The following is a 16,862-nucleotide window of genomic DNA, read 5'->3' as shown; positions in this document are numbered from 1 at the left end:
CCGCTTCCTCATCCAGGTCATTTATGAAAATGACAAACAGCAAGGGTCCCAGAACAGATCCCTGGGGCACACCACTGGTGACTGACCTCCATTTAGAAAAAGACCCATCTATACCCACTCTCTGCCTCCTTTGGGCAAGCCAATTCTGGATCCACAGGGCAGCAGCCCCTTGGATCCCATGCCCTCTCACTTTTTCCGGAAGCCTGGCATGGGGGACCTTAGCGAACGCCTTGCTAAAATCCATATAAACCACATCTACCGCTTTCCCTTCGTCAATGTGTTTAGTCACATTTTCGAAGAACTCCACCAGGCTCGTAAGGCATGATCTGCCTTTGACAAAGCCATGCTGAGTATTCTTGAGCATGCTAAACCTCTCTAAATGCTTATAAATCTTGTCCCTCAGGATCTTCTCCATCAGCTTACCAACCACTGAGGTTCGACTCACCGGTCGGTAATTTCCTGGGCTATCCCTATTCCCCTTGTTGTTTACTAAGCATGTGATTTCAAAGTTCTCAATTGATTGTCAGAAAACAATCTGGTCTACTCTAATCCAATCACCTAATCTACTCCTTTATTCCAATCTGCCTTGATCCAATCTATTGGAATCTCAATTAATCCACTCTAACCTGTTCTATTCCAACCTAATTCTATTAAATTTGTTTTAATCTAATCTGCCCAACTCTGATCTATCATCTCTAAACTACACCAACCTAATTATCTAATGTATTCTAATCTTTTCACCATCACTTAACCAATATATTTGGGGTGGCATGGTGACACAGTGGTTAACACTGCTGCCTCATAGTGCCAGGGACCCGGGTTCGATTCCTGGCTTGAGTCACTGTGCGGAGTTTGCACATTCTCCCCGTGTCTGTGTGGGTTTCGTCCAGGTGCTCCAGTTTCCTTCCACAGGCCGAAAGATGTGCAGGTTAGGTTGATTGGACCTCAGTGTAACCGAACAGGTGCCGGAGTGTGATTTTCACAGTAACTTCATCGCAGTGTTAATGTAAGCCTACTTGTGACACTAATAAATAAACTTAAAAACAACTTTAAAACTATTCATTTTTCTAATCTAAATTAATATATCTAAATCTAGTCTCATTTACTTTAAGAACATAACATAAGAACATAAGAAATAGGAGCAGGAGTAGGCCATCTAGCCCCTCGAGCCTGCCCCGCCATTCAATAAGATCATGGCTGATCTGAAGTGGATCAGTTCCACTTACCCGCCTGATCCCTATAACCCCTAATTCCCTTACCGATCAGGAATCCATCTATCCGTGATTTAAACGTATTCAATGAGCTAGCCTCCACCACTTCAGTGGGCAGAGAATTCCAGAGATTCACCACCCTCTGAGAGAAGAAGTTCCTCCTCAACTTTGTCCTAAACTGACCCCCCTTTATTTTGAGGCTGTGCCCTCTAGTTCTAGTTTCCTTTCTAAGTGGAAAGAATCTCTCCATCTCTACCCTATCCAGCCCCTTCATTATCTTATAGGTCTCTATAAGATCCCCCCTCAGCCTTCTAAATTCCAACGAATACAAACCCAATCTGCTCAGTCTCTCCTCATAATCAACACCCCTCATCTCTGGTATCAACCTGGTGAACCTTCTCTGCACTCCCTCCAAGGCCAATATATCCTCCCGCAAATAAGGGGACCAATACTGCACACAGTATTCCAGCTGTGGCCTCACCAATGCCCTGTACAATGCAGCAAGACATCTACAACTCTAAAGTCGGTGGAGTTGTAGACAGTGCGGAGGGAAGTGGCAGGTTACAGAGGGACATAGATAAGCTGCAGAGCTGGGCTGAGAGGTGGCAAATGGAGTTTAATGCAGAAAAGTGTGAGGTGATTCACTTTGGAAGGAGTAACAGGAATACAGAGTACTGGGCTAATGGTAAGATACTTTGTAGTGTGGATGAACAGAGGGATCTGGGTGTCCATGTGCATAGATCCCTGAAAGTTGGCACCCAGGTTGATAGGGTTGTTAAGAAGGCGTACGGTGTGTTAGCTTTTATTGGTAGAGGGATTGAGTTTCGGAGCCAGGAGGTCATGCTGCAACTGTACAAAACTCTGGTGCGGCCGCATTTGGAGTATTGCATACAGTTCTGGTCACCGTATTATAGGAAAGATGTGGAAGTCTTGGAAAGGGTGCAGAGGAGATTTACCAGGATGTTGCCTGGTATGGTGGGAAAATCGTATGAGGAAAGGCTGAGGGGTTTGAGGTTGTTTTTGTTAGAGAGAAGGTTAAGAGATGACTTAATAGAGGCATACAAGATGATCAGAGGATTAGATAGGGTGGATAGTGAGAGCCTTTTTCCTCGGATGGTGTTGGCTAGCACGAGGGGACATAGCTTTAAATTGAGGGGTGAGAGATATAGGACAGATGTTAGAGGTAGGTTCTTTACTCAGAGAGTAGTAAGGGCGTGGAATGCCCTGCCTGCAGCAGTGGTGGACTCGTCAACGTTGAGAGCGTTCAAGTGGTTATTGGATAAACATATGGATGATATTGGAATAGTGTAGATTAGAGGGGCTTTAGATTGGTACCACTGGTCGGCGCAACATCGAGGGCCGAATGGCCTGTACTGCGCTGTAATGTTCTATGTTCTATCTCTGCTTTTATATTCTATCCCCCTTGCGATATAGGCCAACATCCCATTTGCCTTCTTGATCACCTGTTGCACCTGCAGACTGGGTTTTTGCGTCTCATGCACAAGGACCCCCAGGTCCCTCTGCACAGCAGCATGTTGTAATCCAATTTGCTATTATTTCTTCCAAAGTGAATAACCTCGCATTTGTCAACGTTATACTCCATCTGCCAGATCCTCGCCCACTCACTCAGCCTGTCCAAATCTCTCTGCAGACCTTCTACGCCCTCCACACGATTCACTTTTCCACTTATCTTTGTGTCGTCTGCAAACTTTGTTACCCTACACTCAGTCCCCTCCTCCAGATCGTCTATATAAATGGTAAATAGTTGAGGCCCCAGTACCGATCCCTATGGCACCCCACTAGTTATCATCTGCCAACCAGAAAAGCACCCATTTATTCCGACTCTCCTGTCGGATAGCCAATCCCCAATCCACGCTAACACCCTACCCCCAATTTAGTTTAATTCTAATTTTATCCAATCAACAATGATGATCGTTAATGTTTGAGATTGATAACATGTTCATCGGAATCTGGGTCGCTGCTCTGCACTGTCTGTTTTAGATGGGTTTATCTCTGCTGAAGTAACAGGAGCAGATCCCCCTGGAAATGGGTGTGATGGAGATTCTCTGGAATCTGAGCAGCCCAATAGATGAATTTGGATGAGATTCATTGTACACAAACATGAATGGTCACCCATTTCAATTATGAATTAAATTTTGAGATTGGGCAGCATGTATTGGTTTCCCAAAAACTGCACTTAAACTCAAGACTGCTTACCACCTTCTTCCGAGATACTAAAAGCACTAATTTCCCAAGATTTTGGAGGATCGATATCCGATGTTAACCTGCAAAAAAAGAAACATCATCGTGGAATGCTCACACTGCCTTTCCAAAAGGCTATTTTAGTAAATGTTTCACTATATATTTAGCCACAGTCACATAAATGATAACTTTCCTGCTACTTGTGGCCAGATTCATGCACACAGGCCCCAAATCAAATATGTGGCCAAATAGGAACTCCATGTCAACCAACAAGGGTAATTCAAGTTGGCAGGACAACTACAGGGAATGTCAACATTACTCCCCACTGACAGAATATTTGGTGATTGTAAATCCAGAACTGCTTCCAATTCCCTCTGTTTTTCAACTGACAGGTTTGGTTTCAAATTGATCCCTTACACTGATTTGTGATGGCTCCCACGTTGAGAGTTCCCTGCAATTGTTACTGTCAGAGACTCTCTTCAAACGGTGACCAGGTTTGCTGTGTTGTGTCCTCGGAAATAAATTTGGGTTTGCTGGGTCTAGCCCGATTTACATTGCATTGCAAGAGGAACTGAAGGGAGGGGACCAGAGAGCTGAGAAAATTGAGACTCTCCATAACATAATTTAAACTAATTCAATAAAAATCTTAAGGAGGGGGAGCTGTATGCTGCTAACTTTGTCCCTCCATTATCAGTCTAAAGGCAAATGATCTTTTTCTCCCACTTCTGTTGTCCTGCACCCTGGCACTTTGAGAGCCCATGAAGAATCTGTGGCAGGAAGAATTGTTCTGGTCATTATCTGTCAGGATGATGTCATATAAAGACAAATAGAGATCTTTAAAATTATGAAAGGGTTTGATAGAGGGAATAGGGAGACTTTTCCACGAGCAGGAAGATCATAACCAGGGATCATTAATATATGATAGTCACTAATAAACCCAAAATGGAATTCGGGAGAAACCTCTTTACCAGAGAGGGGTTGAAATGTTGCTGCCATGTGGAGTAGATGAATAAACTAGACACATTTAACGAGTAAACACACAAGGAGAGAGGAATAGAAAGATTTGATGTCATCCCTGTAATTCTTTTTGTTTTGCATCTTCTCCATTAACAAATAACTTCAGTGCGTGTTTCTATCAGTCACTTCTGTTCCCAGTCACAGACTGTTGGGGAGAAAATCCTGGTAGGTTGTAGAAATTTCAAATAATCAGGGATTTAAGTCACTGATAAAGTACTAGCAATAAGTGAAATGACCTCAGATCATTTGTGGGACATGGGCGTTGCTGGCTGGCCACCATGTATTGCCCATCCCTAGTTGCCTGAGGGGAGTTGCGAGTTAACCAGATTGCTGGAATCACATGTAGGCCAGACCAGGTAAGGACGGCAGATTTCCTTCATTAAAGGACATTAGTGAACCAGATGGGTTATTCCGACAATCGACAATGGTTTCATGGTCATCAGTACATTTTTAATTCCAGATATTTTTTATTGAATTCAAATTCCACCATCTGCCGAGGTGGGATTCGAAAGTGGGTCCCTAGAATATTAGCTGAGTTTCTGGATTAATTGTCTAGCGATAATACCACTAGGCCATCGCCTCCCCTAATAGACTAATAGTTTAAAAGGGAAACTGCCTGCATAAAGGGTGGCACAGTTGTTAGCACTGTTGCCTCACAGCTCCAGGGACCTGGGTTTGATCCCCGATTCACTGTCTGTGTGGAGTTTGTACATTCTCCCTGTGTCTGTGTGGGTTTCCTCCGGGTGCTCCGGTTTCCTCCCATAGTCCAAGATGTGCGGGTTAGGCTGATTGGCCATGCTAAATTGCCCCTTAGTTTCCCGGGATGCATAGGTTAGAGGGATTAGTGGAGTAAATATGTAGGGTTACAGGCATAGGACCTGGGTGGGATTTTTGTCAGTGCAGGCCTGATGGGCTGAATGGCCTCCTCCTGAGCTGTAGGGATCCTATGAAAGGCACATAAAAATGAGATTTGAACAATTATTTCTTATTTAAACATGTATTTTGGTATTTTAAATGCATTAATTGAATTTTATAAAGTAATTGTGCACTTTAGCCAAGAGTAGGCTGCTGCGAGGAATGATGGGATAAAGCCTTAGTAGACAGAACCACATTCTTAGGAAACAATTAAGCCTCAGAATGTGCAAATGCTTATCAGTGGACATTGCTAGCAATAAGGTTCTCAGGGCTACTTTATAAATAGAGTTTTTCACACTATCCAGATAAGACATCCCTTCTCAGACATGAGAATGTACATCTATCTTATTTGGCCGGTGATGAATCAGAAGTTGGTGGGAAACTTAACTTTGACCTTTGTAGCTAAGTGTCAGGGGTTACTAGGCAACAGAGGAAGAAGCATCAGCAATAGGGGGAGGATTCCACGGACCAATGAAATCCCATCATGTCAGAGAGTAAAATTCAATTGGCTAAAGTATGTGACAGGTGTTATTAATGATTGATTGATTTTATATTGAAGATGATTTGATCATAACCAAGGAAAGGCGGGAACATTTGATTTGAGAAATGTATAATTGTACGTGCATTGTAATTTCAGAGTTATATTGGAAAGCTCAGAGCCTTCTCTGCAGAGAGGCATTGGACTGACCAATCTTACCTCTCCCATCGATCGTTGTTTAATAAACATACGTCTTTAAACCGAGATACTGGCTTTCGTGAGTCTTTGTATTGGCGATACCTAGCCTCCAAAGAACCCCGCAACACAGACACTCTCTCAATAAAAGATGGTATGCAGCATCAGTCTACCATACCTGTATTGCTTCTTTCCAGAGGTTTTCTGGATCTCCCACACCCACGAGTGCTCATATACGGGATTTACAGTCTGATGTGTACTGACGATCCCAACAGCTGAACAGGGGAAGGGAACATAACATCAGTAACGAAAGTTTAGAATCAATTCTTACTTGTCATTCTAATCAACTGGGGAAATCCTGGGAAGGAAGTCTCCTTTGGCACTATGCGTGCACGTGGAAACAGGTGTCTCTCTCACTCGGCCAATGGAACAATCACAACTGCCAACAGAACTGAAATCTATCTCTACTCTGCACAACTCGACACTTCCGTAGAACTCTTATATTTACCCACTATTGGGCTCAATTCTTACTTCTAATCCACGTAAGTGTAGACGCATATGTTTTATGATTTCTCCTTAGCCTTTTAATACATACGTGGAGAACGCGGAAAGCGTGGAGGACGCGGAAAGTCTGCAGAGAGATTTGGATAGGCTGAGCGACTGGGCGAGGATCTGGCAGATGGAATATAACGTTAGCAAATGTGAGGTTATCCACTTTGGAAGAAATAATAGTAAATTGGAATATTATTTAAATGGAGAAAAATTACATCGTGCGACTGTGCAGAGGGACCTGGGGGTCCTTGTGCACGAATCGCAAAAACTCAGTCTGCAGGTGCAGCAGGTGATCAAGAAGGCGAATGGAATGTTGGCCTTTATCGCGAGGGGGATAGAATATAAAAGCAGGGAGGTCTTGCTGCAACTGTACAAGGCACTGGTGAGGCCGCAACTGGAGTACTGTGTGCAATTTTGGTCCCCTTATTTGCGAAAGGAAATATTGGCCTTGGAGGGAGTGCAGAGAAGGTTCACCAGGTTGATACCGGAGATGAGGGGTGTAGCTTATGAGGAGAGATTAAACAGATTGGGTCTGTACTCGTTGGAGTTTAGAAGGATGAGGGGTGATCTTATAGAGACATATAGGATAATGAAGGGGCTGGATAGGGTAGAGGTGGAGAGATTCTTTCCACTTAGAAGGGAAACCAGAACTAGAGGGCACAGCCTCAAAATAAGGGGGGGCCGGTTCAGAACAGAGTTGAGGGGGAACTTCTTCTCTCAGAGGGTAGTGAATCTCTGGAATTCTCTGCCCATTGAAGTGGTGGAGGCTTCCTCGTTGAATATGTTTAAATCACGGGTAGATAGTTTTCTGATCGACAAGGGAATTAGGGGATATGGGGAGCAGGCGGGTAAGTGGAACTGATTCGCTTCAGATCAGCCATGATCTTGTTGAATGGCGGGGCAGGCTCAAAGGGCCAGATGGCCTACTCCTGCTCCTATTTCTTATGTTCTTATAATAAACTTTGTTGTAACTCGAGAAAGCCTGGTTAAATTGTCTCTTTTTAAAACATAACTATTGGGTCTGGAAAAGGTATCCAAGGGAAAGGGAACCTTGTTGGACCAAACCTTGTTGCTACCAGCAGAGGGTGGGTTGAATAAAGACAGGGAGTCTGTCATTCGTTCCCACCTATCTTGATAATTTTGGGGGTATCCCAACTGGATGGTGACCAATTGAGGGGTCTTGCCCATATCAAGAAATTTTGGGGAACCTCATCTCGAACTAGTTGTAAAAAAAAAAAAATTTTGATTTGCATATCTCAGTGAAAATATCAGGGCCGGAATTCTAGTCGAGAGTTGCAAACCAGGATGTAGAATTTGGCACTCAGCCAAATCTCCCTTTACTGCAGCGGGACCAGAGAATCCCGTTGGCATGGCAGGCTGGAAAATTCCAGCCCATGTAAGAATATGTTGTGGGAGAGGTTGTTGAAGAAATTGGCTTTGAGGTGAGATCTCTCTGTTCTCCTCAGGTATTGAGATGACCATAGAATGGCACAAAAGCAAAATGGGTAAGAGGGCTTACAAAGGAAATTATAGAGAGGCTCCGATCTAAGGAAAAAGCATATAGATTGGCCAAGAAAAATAATAAGTCTGAAGATTGGGAGCAGTTTAGAATTCAGTAAAGAAGGACCAAGGGATTGATTAAGAAGGGGAAAATACAGTACGAAAGTAAGCTTGCAGGGAACATAAAGACTGACACTAAGAGTTTCTATTGATATGTGAAGAGAAAGAGATTGGTGAAGACAAATTAATGTCCCCTACAGGCAGAAACAGGGGAATGTATAATAGGTGACAAAGAAATGGCTTAGCAACTGAACACATACTTTCGTTCTGACTTCACAAAAGAGGACACAAATCAAATGCCAGATATAGAACATAGAACAGTACAGCAGAGTACAGCCCTTCGGCCCTTGATGTTGTGCCGAGCTTTGTCCGAAACCAAGATCAAGCTATCCCACTCCCTATCATTCTGGTGTGCTCCATGTGCCTATCCAATAACTGCTTGATAGTTCCTAAAGTGTCCGACTCCACTATCACAGCAGGCAGTCCATTCCACACCCCAACCATTCTCTGAGTAAAGAACCTACCTTGGACATTCCTCCTATATCTCCCACCATGAACCTTTTAGTTATGCCCCCTAGTAACAGCTACATTCACCCGAGGAAATAGTCACTGAACATCCACTCTATCTATCCCCCTTATCATCTTATAAACCTCTATTAAGTCGCCTCTCATCCTCCTCCGCTCTAAAGAGAAAAGCCCTAGCTCCCTCAACCTTTCCTCATAAGACCTACCCTCCAAACCAGGCAGCATCCTGGTAAATCTCCTCTGCACTCTCTCCAGTGCTTCCACATCCTTCTTACAGTGAGGTGACCAGAACTGCACACAATATTCCAAATGTGGTCTCACCAAGGTCCTGTACAGTTGCAGCATAACCCCACGGCTCTTAAACTCAAACCCCCTGTTAATAAACGCTAACACACTATAGGCCTTCTTCACGGCTCTATCCACTTGAGTGGCAACCTTCAGAGATCTGTGGATATGAACCCCAAGATCTCTCTGTTCCTCCACATTCCTCAGAACCCTGCCGTTGACCCTGTAATCCGCATTCAAATTTGTCCTACCAAAATGAATCACCTCGCACTTAGCAGTGTTAAACTCCATCTGCCATTTCTCGGCGCAGCTCTGCATCCTATCAATGTCTCTTTGCAGCCTACAACAGCCCTCCACCTCATCCACTACTCCACCAATCTTGTTGTCATCAGCAAATTTACTGATTCACCCTTCAGCCCCCTCCTCCAAGTCATTGATAAAAATCACAAATAGCAGAGGACCCAGCACTGATCCCTGTGGTACACCGCTGGCAACTGGTCTCCAGTCTGAAAATTTTCCATCCACCACCACCCTCTGTCTTCTATGAGATACAGTAAGAAGTTTAACAACACCAGGTTAAAGTCCAACAGGTTTATTTGGTAGCAAAAGCCACAAGTTTTCGGAGCCTTAAGCTCCTTCTTCAGGTGAGTGGGAATTCTGTTCACGAACAGGGCATATAAAGACACAAACTCAATTTACAGAATAATGGTTGGAATGCAAATACTTACAGCTAATCAAGTCTTAAAGGGACAAACAATGTGAGTGGAGAGAGCATTAAGCAGGTTAAAGAGATGTGTATTGTCTCCAGACAGGACAGCCAGCGAAATTCTGCAAATCCAGGCAAGCTGTGGGGATTACAGATGGTGTGACATGAACCCAATATCCCGGTTGAGGCCGTCCTCATGTGTGCGGAACTTGGCTATCAGTTTCTGCTCAGCGACTCCGCGCCATCGTGTGTTGTGAAGGCCGCCTTGGAGAACGCTTACCGAATATCAGAGGCTGAATGCCCGTGACCGCTGAAGTGCTCCCCAACAGGAAGCCTGGTGATTGTCGAGCGGTGTTTATTCATCCGTTGTCACAGCGTCTGCATGGTTTCCCCAATGTACCATGCCTCGGGACATCCTTTCCTGCAGCATATCAGGTAGACAACGTTGGCCGAGTTGCAAGAGTATGTACCGTGTACCTGGTGGATGGTGTTCCCACGTGAGATGATGGCATCTGTGTCGATGATCCGGCACATCTTGCAGAGGTTGCTGTGGCAGGGTTGTGTGGTGTCGTGGTCACTGTTCTCCTGAAGGCTGGGTAGTTTGCTGCAGACAATGGTCTGTTTGAGGTTGTGCGGTTGTTTGAAGGCAAGAAGTGGGGGTGTGGGGATGGCCTTGGCGAGATGTTCGTCTTCATCAATGACATTCTATGAGATAGCCAGTTACTTATCCAATCGGCCAAATTTCCCTCTATCCCACACCTCCTTATTTTCTTCATGAGCCTACCATGGGGAACCTTATCAAACGCCTTACTAAAATCCATGTATACGACATCAACTGCTCTACCTTTATCTACACAGTTAGTTACCTCCTCAAAGAATTCAATCAAATTTGTGAGGCAAGACTTACCCTTCACGAATCCGTGCTGACTATACCGGATTAAGCTGCATCTTTCTAAATGGTCATAAATCCTATCCCTCAGGACCTTTTCTATTAACTTACCGACCACCGAAGTAAGACTAACTGGCCTATAATTATCAGGGTCATTCCTATTTCCTGTCTTGAACAGAGGAACAACATTCGCCACTCTCCAGTCCTCTGGCACTATCCCCATGGACAGTGAGGACCCAAAGATCAAAGCCAAAGGCTCTGCAATCTCATCCCTTGCCTCCCAAAGAATCCTAGGATATATCCCATCCGGTCCAGGGGACTTATCAACCCTCAGGTTTTTCAAAATTGCTAATACACCTTCCCTCAGAACATCTACCTCCTCCAGCCTATCAGCCTGTATCCCATTCTCATCCTCAAAAACATGGTCCCTCTCCTTGGTGAACACTGAAGAAAAGTATTCATTCATCGCCTCTCCTATCTCTTCTGACTCCATGCACAAGTTCTCACTACTATCCTTGACCGGCCCTAACCTCATCCTGGTCATTCTTTTATTTCTCACATAAGAGTAAAAAGCCTTGGGTTTTCCTTGATCCGACCCACCAAGGACTTCTCATGCCCCCTCCTAGTTCTCCTAAGCCCTTTTTCAGCTCATTCCTTGCTACCTTGTACCCCTCAAGCGACCCAACTGAACCTTGTTTCCTCATCCTTACATACCCTTCCTTTTTCCTCTTGACAAGACATTCAACCTCTTTTGTGAACCATGGTTCCCTCACTCGGCCATTTCCTCCTTGCCTGACAGGGACATACCTATCAAGGACACGCAATATTTGTTCCTTGAACAAGCTCCAATTTTCATTAGTGCCTTTCCCTGACAGTTTCTGTTCCCATCTTATGCTCCCTAATTCTTGCCTAATCACATCATAATTACCCCTCCCCCAATTATAAACCTTGCCCTGCCGTATGGCCCTATCCCTCTCCATTGCAATAACAAAAGACACCGAATTATGGTCACTATCTCCAAAGTGCTCTCCCACAACCAAATCTAACACTTGGCCCGGTTCATTACCCAGTACCAAGTCCAATGTGGCCCCACGTCTTGTCGGCCTATCCACATATTGTGTCAGGAAACCCTCCTGCACACACTGTACAAAAACTGCCACATCAGAACTATTCGACCTATAAAGATTCCAATCAATGTTTGGAAAGTTAAAGTCACCCATGACAACTACCCTGTGACCTCCACACCTATCCTTAATCTGCTTTGCAATTTCTTCCTCCACATCTCTATTACTATTTGAGGGCCTATAGAAAACCCCCAACAACGTGACCGCTCCTTTCCTATTTCTAACTTCAACCCATATTACCTCAGGAGGCAGATCCCCCTCGAACTGCCTTTCAGCAGCCGTTAAACTATCCTTGATTAACAATGCTACTCCTCCACCTCTTTCACCACCTTCCCTACTCTTACTGAAACATCTATACCCCGGAACCTCCAACAACCATTCCTGTCCCTGTCCTAACCATGTCTCTGTAATGGCCACAACATCGTAGTCCCAGGTACCAATCCACGCTCCAAGTTCACCTACCTTATTCCGGATGCTCCTTGCATTGAAGTAGACACACTTCAACCCACCTTCCTGTCTGCCGGTACACTCCTGCGACCTTGATACCTTCCTCAGTACCTCACTACACTCAACACAGCCCGTTTTCCCATCCCCCTGACAAATTAGTTTAAACCCCCCTGAAGAGCTCTAGCAAATTTCCCTCCCAGGATATTGGTGCCCCTCTGGTTCAGGTGCAAACCGTCCTGTTTGAATATGTTGGAGAATGCAAGATTTAGTGAAAGGGAAGAACTGAGGGAGATCAATATTAGTAGAGAAATGGTGCTGGGAAAATTTATTACAGTATGAAGTTTCACAACACCAGGTTAAAGTGCAACAGGTTTATTTGGTAGCAAAAGCTGTTGGACTTTAACCTGGTGTTGTGAGACATCTTACTGTGTTTACCCTGGTCCAATGCCAGCATCTCTACATCGGGAACATTTATGGCATTGAAGGCAAATAAATCCTCAGGGCCTGATAATCTACATCCCAGTATACTTAAGGAAGTGGCTCTACAAATAGTGGCTGCACTGGTGGTCATCTCCCAGGATTCTATAGACTCTGGAACAGTCCCTGCAGATTGGAGGGTAGCTAATGTCACTCCAATATTCAAAAAGGGAAGTAGAGAGAAAACAGGGAATTTTAGACCAGTAAGCTTAATGTCGGTAGTGAGGAAAACTCTCGAATCCATTATTAAGGACTTTATAGCAGAGCATTTAGAAAGCAGTGGCAGGATCAGACAGAGTCTGATGGAGGTGCTGGAAGTCTTAAGGAGGTACTGGAAGTCTTAAAGGTAGAGAAATCCCTGCGAACTCATGAAGTGTGTCCCTGGACATTGTGGAAGGCTAGGGAGGAAATTGCGGATCCCCTAGCGGAGATATTTGAATCATCGATAGTCACAAGTGAGGTGCCTGAAGATGGAGGGTGGCAAATGTTGTGCCTTTGTTTCAAAAATGCTGCAGGGAAAAGCCTGGGAACCATAGGCTGGTGAGCCTCACATCTGTGGTGGGTAAGTTGTTGGAAGGTATTTTGAGAGACAGGATCTACAGGCATTTAGAGACGCAAGGACTGATTAGGGACGGTCAGCATGGCTTTGTGAGTAGAAAATCATGTCTCACAAGTTTGATTGAGTTTTTTAAAGGGATAACCAAGAAGGTAGATGAGGGCAGTGCAGTTGATGTTGTCTACATGGACTTTAGCAAGGCCTTTGACAAGGTATTGCATGGTAGGTTGTTGCATAAAGTTAAATCTTACGGGATCCAGGGTGAGGTATCTAAATGGATACAAAATTGGCTTCTTGACAGAAGCCAGAGGGTGGTTGTAGAGAGTTGTTTTTCAAACTGGAGGCCTGTGACCAGCGGTGTGCCTCAGGGATCAGTGCTGGGCCCACTGTTATTTGTCATTTATATTAATGATTTGGATGAGAATATAGGGGGCATGGTTAGTAAGTTTGCAGATGACACCAAGATTAGTGGCATCGTGGACAGTGAAGAAAGTTATCTCCAATTGCAACGGGATCTTGATCAATTGGGCCAGTGGGCTGACGAATGGCAGATGGAGTTTAATTTAGACAAATGTGAGGTGATGCATTTTGGTAGATTGAACCAGGGCAGGACTTACTCAGTTAATGGTAGGGCGTTGGGGAGAGTTACAGAACAAAGAGATCTAGGGGTACATGTTCATAGCTCCTTGAAAGTGGAGTCACAGGTGGACAGAGTGGTGAAGAAGGCATTCGGCATGCTTGGTTTCATCGGTCAGAAAATTGAATACAGGAGTTGGGACGTCTTGTTGAAGTTGTACAAGACATTGATAAGGACACACTTGGAATACTGTGTGCAATTCTGGTCACCCTATTATAGAAAGGATATTATTAAACTAGAAAGAGTGCAGAAAAGATTTACTAGGATGCTACCGGGACTTGATGGATTGAGTTATAAGGAGAGGCTGAATAGACTGGGACTTTTCTCTCTGGATCGTAGGAGGCTGAGGGGTGACCTTATAGAGGTCTATAAAATAATGAGGGGCATAGACAAGGTAGATCGTCAATATCTTTTCCCAAAGGTAGGGGAGACTAAAACTAGGTTGAAGGTGAGAGGGGAGAGATACAAAAGTGTCCAGAGGGGCAATTTTTTCACACACAGGGTGCTGAGTGTCTGGAACAAGCTGCCAGAGGTAGTAGTAGAGGCGGGTACAATTTTGTCTTTTAAAAGGCATTTAGACAGTTACATGGGTACGATGGATATAGAGGGAAACGGGCTAAATGCGGGCAATTGGGATTAGCTTAGGGGTTTTAAAAAAAAGGGCGGCATGGACAAGTTGAGCCGAAGGGCCTGTTTCCATGTTGTAAACCTCTATGACTCGCTAAATGGATACAAAACTGGCTTGATGACAGAATAAGAAGTTTAACAACACCAGGTTAAAGTCCAACAGGTTTATTTGGTAGCAAAAGCCACACAAGCTACCAAATAAACCTGTTGGACTTTAACCTGGTGTTGTTAAACTTCTTACTGTGTTTACCCCAGTCCAACGCCGGCATCTCCACATCTTGATGACAGAAGCCAGAAAGTGGTTGTAGAGGGTTGTTTTCCAAACTGGAGACCTGTGACCAGCGGTGTGCCTCAGGGATCGGTGCTGGGTCCACTGTTATTTGTCATTTATATTAATGATTTGGATGAGAATATAGGAGGCATGGTTAGTAGGTTTATAGATGACACCAAGATTGGTGGCATAGTGGACCAACTATGAAGGTTATCTCTGATTGCAATGGGATCTTGATCAATTGGGCCAGTGGGCTGACGAATGGCAGATTGAGTTTAATTTAGATAAATGCAAGGTGATGCATTTTGGTAGATTGAACCAGGGCAGGACTTGCTCAGTTAATGGTGGGGCATTGGGGAGAGTTCCAGAACAAAGAGATCTAGGGGTACAGGTTCATAGCTCCTTGAAAGTGGCGTCACAAGTGGACAGAGTGGTGAAGAAGGTATTCAGCATGCTTGGTTTCATTGATCAGAACATTGAATACAGGAGTTGGGACGTCTTGTTGAAGTTGTACAAGACCTTGGTAAGGCCACACTTGGAATATTGTGTACAGTTCTGGTCCCCCTATTATAGAAAGGACATTATTATTAAACTAGAAAGAGTGCAGAAGAGATTTACTAGAATTCTACTGGGACTTGATGGTTTGATTTATAAGGAGCGGCTGGATAGACTGGGATTTTTTCTCTGGAGCGTAGAAGGCTGAGGGGTGATCTTATAGAGGTCTATAAAATAATGAGGAGCATAGATCAGATAGAAAGTCAATATCGTTTCCCAAAGGTAGGGGAATCTAAAACTAGAGGGCATAGGATTAAGGTGAGAGGGGAGAGATACAATAGTGTCCAGAGGGACAATTTTTTCACACAAAGGCTGGTGAGTGTCTGGAACAAGCTGCCAGAGGTAGTAGTAGAGGCGGGTACAATTTTATCTTTTAAAAAGCGTTTAGACAGTTACATAGGTAAGATGGGCATAGAGGAATATGGGCCAAATGCGGGCAATTGAGACTCACTTCGAGGTTTAAAAAAAAAGGGCGGCATGGACAAGTTGGGCCGAAGGGCCTGTTTCTATGCTGTAAACCTCTATGACTCAGCATGGATTTATGAAGGGGAAATCATGCTTGCTATTCACAATATATATTGATGATTTGCATAAGGGAACAAAATGTTAAATCTCAAAGTTTGCAGATGATACCAAGTTGGGTGGGAGGGTGAACTGAAATACAGATACAGAGATCCTTCAGAATGATCTGGACAGGTTGGGTGAGTGGGCTAATCAATGGCAGATGCAGTATAATTTGGAAGCAAAAACAAGAAGGCAGGTTACTACCTGAATGGCTGTAAATTGGAAGAGGGAAGTGTGCAGCAGGACCTGGGTGTCCTTGTGCACCAGTCACTGAAGGTAAGCATGCGGTGCAGCAGGCAGTAATTAAGGCAAATGGCATGTTGGCCTTCATTGCGAGAGGTTTCGAGTGCAGGAGCAGCAATGTGTTGTTGCAATTCTTCAGGGCCTTGGTGAGGCCACACCTAGAATATTGTGTGCAGTTTTGGTCTCTTTTTCTGAGGAAGGATGTTCTTGCTCTCGAGGGAGTGCAGCGAAGGTTTACCAGGGGATGGCGGGACAGATGTATGAGGAGAGATTGACTCGGTTAGGACTGTTTTCACTGGAGTTCAGACGAATGAGGGGGAATCTCATGGAGACTTATAAAATTCTAACAGGACTAGACAGGGTAGATGCAGGGAGGATATTCCCAATGGTGGGGAAGTCCAAAACCAAGGGTCATAGTCTGAGGATTTAAGGTAGACCATTTAGGACGGAGGTGAGGAGACATTTCTTCACCTAAAGAGTGGTGAGCCTGTGGAATTCATTACCACAGGAAGTAGTTGATGCCAAAACATTGAATATATTCAAGAGGCAGCTGGATATAGCACTTGGGGCGAATGGGATCAAAGGTTATGGGGAAAAAGCCGGATTAGGCTATTGAGTTGGATGATCAGCCATGATCGTAATAAATGGCGGAGTATGCTTGAAGGGCCAAATGGCCTCCTCCTGCTCCTATCTTCCAAGTTTTTATGTTTCTATGAATTCCTACAGTGCAGAAGGATGCCAACTGGTCCATTGAGGCTGCACCAACTCTCCGAAACAGTATCTTAACTCAGCCCACCTCCCCATCCTATCCCTGTAACCCCATGTA

General features: G+C 44.5%; 1 protein-coding gene across 1 annotated transcript in view; it reads right to left on the bottom strand.

Annotated features, from left to right (window-relative positions):
- The window catches only part of LOC144506340 (complement C3-like), a 99,881-nt gene that overhangs the window by 2,355 nt on the left and 80,664 nt on the right, over positions 1 to 16,862 (bottom strand). Inside the window, exons 14-15 of the mRNA XM_078232313.1 lie at positions 6,197 to 6,293; positions 3,429 to 3,496 (exon numbers count right to left, since the gene is read on the bottom strand). Coding sequence (XP_078088439.1) covers positions 3,429 to 3,496; positions 6,197 to 6,293 — 165 coding nt within the window. The remainder of the gene's footprint in view (positions 1 to 3,428; positions 3,497 to 6,196; positions 6,294 to 16,862) is intronic.

This window comes from Mustelus asterias, chromosome 17, assembly GCF_964213995.1.
Source record: "Mustelus asterias chromosome 17, sMusAst1.hap1.1, whole genome shotgun sequence".
In the NCBI taxonomy this organism is placed as follows: Eukaryota; Metazoa; Chordata; class Chondrichthyes; order Carcharhiniformes; family Triakidae; genus Mustelus; species Mustelus asterias.
This window is presented reverse-complemented; position numbering and strand designations above follow the sequence as displayed.